At 40.6% G+C, this 11,552-nt stretch overlaps 1 protein-coding gene across 3 annotated transcripts; it reads right to left on the reverse strand.

Annotated features, from left to right (window-relative positions):
- Positions 1–3,652: 3,652 nt before the first annotated feature.
- On the reverse strand, positions 3,653–9,821 carry LOC121839976. Of its 3 annotated transcripts, none has more exons than XM_042300777.1 (11): positions 9,722–9,821; positions 9,456–9,513; positions 9,304–9,343; positions 6,797–6,921; positions 6,540–6,606; positions 6,338–6,408; positions 6,076–6,088; positions 5,609–5,806; positions 5,306–5,508; positions 5,145–5,201; positions 3,653–4,971 (listed from the first exon to the last, which is right to left on the reverse strand). In XM_042300777.1, exons 1-11 carry the CDS (start codon positions 9,748–9,750, stop codon positions 4,831–4,833), a joined length of 1,002 nt encoding a protein of 333 aa, XP_042156711.1. In that variant the 5' UTR covers positions 9,751–9,821; the 3' UTR covers positions 3,653–4,830. The 3 variants fall into 3 exon arrangements, with proteins under 3 accessions (XP_042156711.1, XP_042156710.1, XP_042156712.1); XM_042300776.1 differs by having other exon boundaries at positions 6,076–6,091; XM_042300778.1 differs by having other exon boundaries at positions 6,076–6,091; positions 9,456–9,508; positions 9,722–9,804.
- Between the last annotated feature and the right edge of the window lie 1,731 nt (positions 9,822–11,552).

The following is an 11,552-nucleotide window of genomic DNA, read 5'->3' on the forward strand; positions in this document are numbered from 1 at the left end:
ATGATTGAATTTTTTTGTCCTATTCTTTACCTTGTTGCTCATTTTACATTTTAATTGACGCTGCAGAGCCTCACAAAGATCATCTGATCTTCAATGTAATTCGAAAGCACATGCGTGAGAACACAAGCAAGACGCTCAAATGACAGTTTGTCCGATACAGTGTGCATTACCGCAGAACATCAAGGTGCATACTGAACTTCAAAATGCTGTCAATGTCAATGAGCCCACCAAGATAGACAAAGCAATAACAATTTGAACATTGCATTCATGAAAAGAGATTCAATGAAATAACGAACCTGCTTCTGTACCGTGTCTGTCGAAGCATCTACTTTCACTCTTGAAATATTCTCTGAACTCACTGAATTCTTGTAATAAGAAAGTGAAACTAAAAGGGTCAGTATATCACGTGGATTTACATTATACTAACCATAAAACTAACATGTGCACCCCTTTTGGGTCCCCGGGATCAGGATTGAGAACCACTGCCGCGTTTTGTGGTTGCTTAGCCAGGGCATCGGATCAGTCACTGGGGTGACATGTTCATCACGCTCATATTTATCTAGCTGGGCTTTCACTCATGCCTTCAAGGCTATAGCTACATTCCATTGTGCATTTTGCACAGGGGCGACCTCGGGTCCAGTACAAAGTGGCAACCTGGTCTCAGAGCATTTCGTATTATTTTGGATTTATCCGAGACACTGATATATTACGTTTCATATGGTATGTATTAATTTGTGGATGTCCATCATCCATTTTCGCATGATGTTACGAATTACAATTTGTATTATAGTTACAACTTTACTAAATGTACAATATGTAACAAATTGCAAAACATACTATGTTCTGAATTTGAAAATCACATGATACGTTACGAATTCTAGCTAGGTGGATAACTTTAGCTAGTTGGCTAACGTTAGCTAGGCTAGGGGTTAGTTTTGTTTAAATATATTTTTTTAACCTTTATTTAACTAGGCAAGTCAGTTAAGAACAAATTCTTATTTTCAATGACGGCCTAGGAACAGTGGGTTAACTGCCTGTTCAGGGGCAGAACGACAGATTTGTACCTTGTCAGCTCGGGGGTTTGAACTTGCGCTCTTCCCCCTACACTACCCTGCCACCCCAAGGTTAGGGTTAAATATAGGAGTCAGGTTAAAGGGTTAAGGTTAGGGTAAGGGTTAAGGTTATGGTTAGGAGATGGTTAGCTAACATGCTAAGGAGTTGCAAAATAGCTAAAAAGTAGTAAGTAGTTGAAAAGTTGCTAAAATATTAAAGTTGTCCCTGATGAGATTTGAACTTGCAGCCTTTGAGTTGCTAGACATCTGACTTATACACCCACCCCGACAAACCACCGTAAGTAACCATCTGTCTTACATAACCATACCAAACATAACATATAGTAATTTGAGTATCTCGGATTTACATTTACTATGTTACGTCTACTCTATACCTCCTGGCACAGACTTTACTGGATTATTGAACACGTCATGATATTAGCTTAGCAGCTACAGTTGAAGTCGGAAGTTTACATACACTTATGTGTGAGTCATTAAAATTAGTTTTTCAACCACTCCACAAAATTCTTGTTAACAAACTATAGTTTTGGCAAGTCGGTTAGGACATCTACTTTGTGCATGACACAAGTAATTCTTCCAACAATTGTTTACAGACAGATTATTTCATTTATAATTCACAATTCCAGTGGGTCAGAGGTTTACATACACTAAGTTGACTGTGCCTTTAAACAGCTTGGAAAATTCCAGAAAATGATGTCATGGCTTTAGAAGCTTCTGATAGGCTAATTGACATCATTTGAGTCAATTGGAGGTGTACCTGTGGATGTTTCAAGGCCTACCTTCAAACTCAGTGCATCTTTGCTTGACATCATGGGAAAATCATAAGAAATCAGCCAAGACCTCAGAAAAACAATTGTAGACCTCCACAAGTCTGGTTCATCATTGGGAGCAATTTTCAAATGCCTGAAGATACCACGTTCATCTGTACAAACAATAGTACGCAAGTATAAACACCATGGGACCAAGCAGCCATCATACCACTCAGCAAGGAGACGCATTCTGTTTCCTAGAGATGAATGTACTTTGGTGCGAAAAGTGCAAGTCAATCCCAGAACAATTGCAAAGGATCTTGTGACGATGCTGGAGGAAACAGGTACAAAAGTATCCTCTGGTCTGATGAAACAAAAATATAATTTTTTGGCCATAATGACCATCGTTATGTTTGGAAGAAAAAGGGGAGGCCTGCAAGCCGAAGAACACCATCCCAACCGTGAAGCACGGGGTTGGCAGCATCATGTTGCGGGGTTGCTTTGCTGCAGGAGGGACTGGTGCACTTCACAAAATAGACGGCATCATGAGGATGGAAAATTATGTGGATATATTGAAGCAACATCTCAAAACATCAGTCAGGAAGTTAAAGCTTGGTTGCAAATGGGTCTTCCAAATGGACAATGACCCCAAGCATACTTCCAAAGTTGTGGCAAAATGGCTTAAGGACAACAAAGTTAAGGTATTGGAGTGGCCATCACAAAGCCCTGACCTCAATCCCATAGAAAATTTGTGGGCAGAACTGAAAAGGTGTGTTCGAGGAAGGAGGCCTAAAAACCTGATTCAGATACACCAGCTCTGTCAGGAGGAATGGGCCAAAATTCACCCAACTTATTGTGGGAAGCTTGTGGAAGGCTACCCGAAACGTTTGACCAAGGTTAAACCATTTAAAGGCAATGCTACCAAATACTGATTGAGTGTATGTAAACTTCTGACCCACTGGGAATGTGATGAAATAAATAAAATCTGAAATAAATCATTCTCTCTACTATTATTCTGACATTTCACATTCTTAAAATAAAGTGGTGATCCTAACTGACCTAAGACCCTGAATTTTTACTAGGATTAAATGTCAGAAATTGTGAAAAACTGATTTTAAATGTATTTTTCTAAGGTGTATGTAAACTTCCGACTTCAACTGTATTTGGGACACTGCTCCACTTTGTTTAGCTTGGCTGGAATTGTGACAGTCGTTAGTCCTAAGTGTTCACATGTAGAACCAGAGAGTAGTGGGTTTAAGTCTGACTAAACAACTTCAAAGACTAGCTTGTGCTTAACCCCCTTAATGGCACAGTCTGTGTGATTTCACCCCATTGATCAAATTAGCTCTCCTGAGTACAGCTTCAGTTGTGTGTTACTTGCCTGTAGTGGGGTATTTGGTGATATTCTCTTTCACTCTCCTACTCACTACATGTTGCACCTGTATCAAACTGGCATTATTGTCTTTTATTATTCTGTTTTAGCTGCACAAACCATTTCTGGCCGAGAGTGAGCTGTAATGATGCAGACCAGTTCCTCTCTGTCAAACTAGACAAATATACACAAATTAAGATGACCAATTCGTGGTCTACTTACCACACAATACTGTCACGACGTCAACCAACACAGATAATAAACAAACTAGTCCCAATCAGGGTTGGCCGAGAGGGTCGTCAAATACCAGATCAAAAGTAACATTATCTTAATTTATGTAAACACTTCTGTGTCGGTATTTTCACTCTTGAAACGTCCTCCTGATTTGATCGGTCAGGGATAACATTCAACTCACAATCAGCTACCGTCTCTATGGCTCTAACAAAATAAATAGCCTCCTTTATCTATTTGTTTTTATTAGTTTCTTGCACAAAAGGTCATTATTTTCACAACAATACACCATTTTCTGACAAAATAAAGGTCAAATAGCATTACACAATGTCAATATTGATTTGGTTAAAGAAAAAAATAATAAGCGGCTCATAAATTAGGCATAGTAATATTTAAGCAATTAAAGCCCAAGAGGGTGTGGCATGTGTCCAGTATACCACAGCTGATGCTGCCTTCATAACCAAGTGGGAGGTGGGAATTTACCAGTGGACGCATTCACGCGCTTTGAACTCGTTTAGAAACGCTGATTGGCTAATGGCCAACGAGCTGCGTAAACCATCAACTAAAAGTACAGCTATCATGCTTGTAAACAAAGTATAGTTTAAAAACATGTTACTATTAAGCTTTTATGAATTGTTTTGTTTTTTGCATTTAACTGTTGAAAATGCTGTTACAGAGGTAATTTCCATAATAGGTGATGTCTGAGTTCAGCATGTGGGAGAAGTGGGAGATCAGGATGATGGACGAGTTTCCCACTAGTAATGATCAGTTGGAGGGCCGTTCAGGTGGATTTTTCCCAGTCGTATGTGGTCAATTCCAACTTGGTCACGAACAAAGCATGAGGGCTGTTTTTAGACACAGAGCAAAGTGGAGTGCCTGGATACAGCCCTTAGCCGTGGTATATTGGCCATATACCACAAACCCTCAAGGTGCAATATTGCCATTATAAACTGGTTACCGACATAATTAGAACAGTAAACAAGTAATTCTATGTCATACCCATGGTATATTGTCCGATATACCGCAGCTTTCAACAAATCAGCATCCAGGACCCAGACTACCAGGTTTATAGGCAGTGTTCGGAACCAAGAAACTTGGACATTTTCGACTTGCTAACTGGTTGTACACGTGCCGCATTCAACCAGTTAGCAAACGGACATTTCCGAGTTCCGACCAGCACGTGAACGTGGCACAAATGTCTCATATACAACAGTTTTCAGCTAATCTTCATCCAGGAGCTAAACTACCCAGTTTATACTATTGAATATATTGTTTTATCACAGGTATAACCATCTCAGTCATTATCAATGTATAAATTGTATTTTAAGCACACATTTCTTGTTTTTGTTTGATGCTGTATCCGCGGCCTACACATAAAGTAAATATACTTATACACTTCTTTATCTTATAACTTTTCAATTGTATCATAGGCCCCTGTCCTCTCATCTTGGATAAGGGGAGTGTTCTGGCCCTCTGTAGGACATAATCTTGAGGGTAGAAAACAGCAACAGTAGTTGTTGAGGAAAATGTCCCAAAGGCCTGTCTCCTGAGAAGAGAATAACATACTGCATCTCAACTTCATTTGGAAAGAAATAGATATCTGTTTAGAGTAACACAAATATTTGATTTGATTTCTAGTTTATAACTTGAAAAATATCATCTTCATATTACTAATAAACATACAAGTGTAGAGTGAATGTAGAATATAAAATAAACTACCATTGGCTGTACAGTTTGCCTCTCCTGAGCCCTATTGGCTACTGCTTTCTTTTTAGTCTGAAAAAATATATATACTGTATTAGTTTCTCTGGTACATTACTACAAAGTGACACAGTATTGAATTAAAACACTTACAATAGTGATTTGAAATCATACAATACCTCAGGAAGTATGTCAAGCTTCTTCAAAATGTCTTTTAACACTGATTCATTGCGAGGACACTCCAGTAGTCCCTGGTTCTCATGGAAGAGACAGTCCACTGTGAGTATTTCATCACCTCTGGTCACTAGTCTGCTACTGTCAGGTACAGTGTAGTCTGGATCGAAGGTGTGATGCAGCACTACCAGGATGACAGGTTTACCAGCTGTCAAGAGAAAGGGGATAACAGTAACAATAATCACGTAAACATACCTGATTAATGAATCATTAACGTTTTGACAATGTTCTTCATGGATATTGATTACCTGGAATCTGCTCCAGTGCTGCTTCAATATCAGTCCCAGCACGAGAGACGATGGGACAGAAAGCCAGGATGACATCACACTCCTCTAGTGACGTCACTTCGGTTAAGTGTTTTTTGGCAGCGAGACGGTTAATTAATTTATCATGAGACCCCAGAGTATTCCCAGTCACAACAGTGAAGAATTTCTCCATCGTCGACCCTATAGAGATACAGGAAATGTCTGAGGTAAACTAGAGAGGATTGTCAGATCTTTAAGCCCTGCTCACTCTGATCAACACACAAGTATTCACTTCAGTGGATGAACCCTCAGCCTGTTCCATGATAACCACTTTTAACATGGTTTCATGGATATTGATTACCTTGAAGGGAACATCCTGCTTGAGAGTAGATAACCGTTTCAAAAGGCCCTACGACACCTATTTATTGTGCAACATATTATATTAATGTTACATTTATAACAGTACTTACTTTTTGGATAGTCCTGCTGCAACAGAGAGAAAAGTTTAGTTTCCCTTTAAAAAATAATAGAAAAGACCCTGTGTTAATTGTTGGGGTTGAAATATTCATTTCAAAAGTACAACATAATTGCCATAAGCAGACTGTTATGTGTCATTCAATGTGATTTCTAATGTGATATGTTATGAGGTAACTATTAGTTATCAAATATAGAATGCCTAGAAGAAAATGGACATAGCTGTAGCCTGGACATAGCTGTAGCCTTCATGCCAACCTGTTTAGGTTGCTTTGTAATCCCAGAGTTCTTGAGACCTGGAGGACGTTCGTCAGCATCGTTAACAGCATCTAAATAAGAAAAGAAAAATACAGCAGTGAGTGAGCACTGAAGGACAATGACAAGGAAATGCAGAATTTAACAGGGATTGGATGACAATGCATAGTCTGAATAAAGTGTCCCTATAAATCCCTTTAGATACCTGCAGGTGTTTGTGCTGCAGATGGGCATGGCTGGTTGGTCATCTCTGGAGCAGTAGTCCTATTTTTCTAGAAAGGAGAGGTTGAGACTTGATTGGTCCAGAACATTCTACATGTTTTCCTATGTCAATGTCCAATGTGAAGGCACATTGTCAGACTTCATTACCTATGGAAAATCTGTTAATGATATAACTCCAATAGCAAATATCTACAGCACCTCTTAGAAAATCTTAATCATTAGCTCTAGCCTGTAACCTACCTCTTCAGTTTTGCTTTCATGTTCAACATTCTTGGGGGCTGTGGGATGGTTTCCATCTGCTCTTGTAAGGTTGTTAAATTCAGTGTCGTCGTTACTAGCCTCATCAGTAGCCTCGTTAGTCGCATCTAAAAACAATAGTTAGTAATCCGGAGTCTGTGGACCACTTGGTTTGCAAGCATAAATAAAGATTGAAAATGTATCCTCTACATGGTCACTGTACCTTCAAGTGTTGCAGCTCCTGGGGGGGGCTGACTAGTCTGACTACAAATTAGCTAGCAACAGCAAGCTAGCTAAATAGGACAAATTAGCTAGCAAGTGCAAGCTAGCTAGTTAAATTGCCAAAAAGGTTTCACGCTTTTCGACCTGTCCCCAAATTAATGTAATTGGTTCAGAGTTTGTTTTGATATTTTAACCTGCGTGTCGTGATCACATTTGGTGTGGGGGGACAAAATAAATAATGCTCGATGGCGCACGATGGAGAATGTGCGCAGCCGGTTTGGGTTCCGTAACACGGTACTTGCTGTTGCTAGCTTGCTGTTGCTAGCTAATTTGTCCTGGGATATAAACATTGAGTTGTTATTTCACCTGAAATGCACAAGGTCCTCTACTCCGACAATTAATCCACACATAAAACGGTCAACTGAATCGTTTCTAGTCATCTCTCCTCCTTCTATGCTTTTTCTTCTCTTTTTTTACCCCTTTTTCGTGGTATCCAATTGTTTTTTTTAGTAGCTACTATCTTGTCTCATCGCTACAACTCCCGTACGGGCTTGGGAGAGACAAAGGTTGAAAGTCATGCGTCACAACCCAACCAAGCCGCACTGCTTCTTTAACACAGCGCCATCCAACCCGGAAGCCAGCCGCACCAATGTGTCGGAGGAAACACTGTGCACCTGGCAACCTTGGTTAGCGCGCACTGCGCCCAGCCCGCCAAGGGAGTCACTGGTGTGCAATGAGACAAGGATTTCCCTACCGGCCAAACCCTCCCTAACCCGGACGACGCTAGGCCAATTGTGCGTCGCCCCACGGACCTCCCGGTCGCGGACGGTTACGACAGAGCCTGGGCGTGAACCCAGAGTCTCTGGTGGCACAGCTGGCAGTACAGCGCCCTTAACCACTGCGCCACCCAGGAGGCCTCTTGCCTTCTCTTGACTTAATATTGCGATTGGCAACTTTCATAAATTAGGTGCATTACCGCCACCGACCTTGTTCATATTTTAGTCACCCATGTGGGTATGAGGAGATGGCAAGTGGGTACCTGCTTCTATAAACCAATGAGGAGATGGGAGAGGCAGAACTTGCAGCGTGATCTGTGTCAGAAATAGAACTGACTTCTATTTTAGCCCTTGGCGATGCAGGCGCTCGTTGGCGCGTGCGAGCAGTGTTGTGGGTGCAATAATTGAATAACATAGATTTTGAAATGTAGCCCTCTCCTGTACTCCCTGTTCACCCACGACTGCGTGGCCATGCACGCCTCCAACTCAATCATCAAGTTTGCGGACGACACTACAGTGGTAGGCTTGATTACCAACAACGACGAGACGGCCTACAGGGAGGAGGTGAGGGCCCTCTGAGTGTGGTGTCAGGAAAATAACCTCACACTCAACGTCAACAAAACAAAGGAGATGAATGTGGACTTCAGGAGACAGCAGAGGGAGCACCCCCCTATCCACATCGACGGGACAATTTTTCTGTAAAAATGTAATCTTTCCTTTTTTGCTGCAGCTGACTTTCAATGAACGTCACGTTTGCAATCATATTGTGTGAAACAATGCACGGGCCTGCAGTACGGTAGAAGGGATCCAGCTTTTGTCATTTTAGCTAACCCTAACATTAACCCAATATTCCTAACATTCTACGTTAATTCTCCTAACCTGCTACGAAAAGTAAAATTTGACATTTATTTTAAAAATATGTATCTTAAATATCCCTCATGAGGCCCACTGATGATGTGAAGCCTGAGGCAAATGCCTCTTCTGCCTAAAAAGCTGATCACACTGCTCACATCGCATGCGTGAGCGTTGCAAAATAAATGTACACAGACATGTTATTCAGTCCTTGCACCCACACTGCACGCGAGCGTCTGCGTGGCCAGGCTAAGAAGTAGGTTATATTTGTGACGCTCATCCCGCTGCAAGTCCGGCCTCTCCCATCTTCTCATTGGTTTTTAAGCTCATATACCCACGAGCACCTCAGGTTTGGTCAGCATGTAGTGGTAAGTCCGCCACTGCTGCCACGTTAATTCTCCTAACCTGCTACTTTAGTCATTATAACCTGCTATGTAAACAAACCACCCGTGCCAGTAAACCATCAGTATCACCCCATTGGCCACCCATTTTTAAATAGGATATAAAATCCATTTGTAAATTCCTGTGGAAGGCTATGTGCTGAAACAGAAAATAAACACTTTTATCAACTTCCACTATCCTCCAAGTGTTTCTGGATTTCCTCATTGCATTAATAAGGTAAGATTGTGAAGGTGTCACATGCATAGTCCTTCAGCTTACCTTGGGGTGCATCTGCATCTGCAGGTGGCAGACAGTTTACCTTGGAAAGAGAAATACATAGGTCTACTTTAAGTGCTGGTTCGAAACATTATTCAAAGTAAACATGTATCTGGTTACTATTAATGATTGAATTTTTTTGTCCTATTCTTTACCTTGTTGCTCATTTTCAATTTTAATTGACGCTGCAGAGCCTCACAAAGATCATCTGATCTTCAATGTAATTCGAAAGCAGATGCGTGAGAACACAAGCAAGACGCTCAAATGACAGTTTGTCCGATACAGTGTGCATTACCGCAGAACATCAAGGTGCATACTGAACTTCTAAATGCTGTCAATGTCAATGAGCCCTTCAAGATAGACAAAGCAATAACAATTTGAACATTGCATTCATGAAAAGAGATTCAATAAAATAACGAACCTGCTTCTGTACCGTGTCTGTCGAAGCATCTACTTTCACTCTTGAAATATTCTCTGAACTCACTGAATTCTTATAATAAGAAAGTGAAACTAAAAGGGTCAGTATATCACGTGGATTTACATTATAGTAACCCAGCAGACTTCTATAAAATAGGATAAGTCCAAACTGCTTCTGATAAAACAGATTGTTTTATGTTCTGTATATATATTGTATATTGCTGTATACACAGCAACTCCCATGGTGACAAAAAAAATCTGCTTAATTTAGTCATTGACCTTACAATGCTATTGCCTTACATTAAGAGCAATCATGTTGTGAGAGTTGAGCCCTGCAAGAATATAACTGATATGTCAACATTTCTCATTTTTTTACCTAATTTATGTAATGATTCACAGGTGTCTGATGCCCTCCATGTGCATGTGTAAACAGGTTGCTTTCAAATAGGTTATACTAGCTATTTGATTGTCAATGCAAATATTTTAGAGTTTTTGTGCCCATCTCAATGTCACAAAATATACATATCATATACATATCAAATTCCTTAATTTCAGTTGATATAATTTAGCTTCAGTTGATGTGGTGCTCGATGAAACATGTCATTGTCAGGATAGTGTTTAGTATGTGTACAACTGCAGTCCAAATTGTAAATTGTATATGTATGCAATGGAGGCTCCTCATAGAAGGAAGGGGAGGACTATACTCCCTAGTGAATTTCATTTTTTTTAAATGGTCAGACATTTAAGTTATCCTTTTTAGAAAACGAAACTAAATATATTCACGTCTCAAAATAATTGAATAAAACACATTGTTTTGCAATGAATGTCTACAGTAGCCTCGACAGCACTCTGCAGGGTAGCATCATGGTGTAGCCGGAGGACAGATGGCTTCCGTCCTCCTGTTGGCACATTGACTTCAATACAAAACCTAGGAGGCTCTTGGTTCTCACCCCCTTCAATAGACTTCCACAGTGATTATGACAACTTCCGGAGGACGTGCTCCAACCTATCAGAGCTCTTGCAGCATGAACTGACATGTTGTCCACTCAATCAAAGGGGCCCTATCTCCAACTCAGGTATGGTAGTCCTCCACTCTCAGATGAAAGAGACATAAATCCAGTCCATTTCAATATATATTACATTATGTTGCCAGTATTACTCCACTTTGTCAGTGATTTCGTATTATTGGAAATGGCTACCTGGGATTGGTGTTTCTTTGAGCGTGTGCCAAACTGTCAGTGTGTGTATGGGATTAGTCATTATACACTGACTGGCCAAGGAACAGATTCACTGTGTGTGAGATCATTACTTAGAGAGCACCAGGGAGCATGGTACACAGAGAACTTAGAGACCTGCAGGACTGGTTAGAAGTCCAGCCAATGCCAGGCTGGAGTCTGGCCAGTGTTTTTTACTGCAGTGAAGCTCCTTGTTGGTGCCTGGATTGAAGTGATAGTTTAGCTCTCATTTGGCAAACATTTGAGATATGGAACTACACTTTAAAAACACCTGCTCTTTCCATGACATAGAGTCACTAGGTGAATCCAGGTGACAGCTATGATCCCTTATTGATGTCGCTTGTTAAACTACTTCAATCAGTGTAGATGAATGGGAGGAAACAGGTTAAATAAGGATTTTTAATCCTTGAGACATGGATTGTGTGTGTGCCATTCAGAGAGTGAATGGGCAAGACAAAAGATTTAGAGCTGAAATACACTACATTACCAAAAGTATGTGGACACCTGCTCGTCAAACATCTCATTCCAAAATCATGGACATTATAACAGCCTATGGGAAGGATTCCACTAGGGCATTGCAACTCAAGCCACAAGTTGTGA

Source organism: Oncorhynchus tshawytscha, linkage group LG18 (genome assembly GCF_018296145.1).
Source record: "Oncorhynchus tshawytscha isolate Ot180627B linkage group LG18, Otsh_v2.0, whole genome shotgun sequence".
Taxonomy (NCBI): Eukaryota; Metazoa; Chordata; class Actinopteri; order Salmoniformes; family Salmonidae; genus Oncorhynchus; species Oncorhynchus tshawytscha.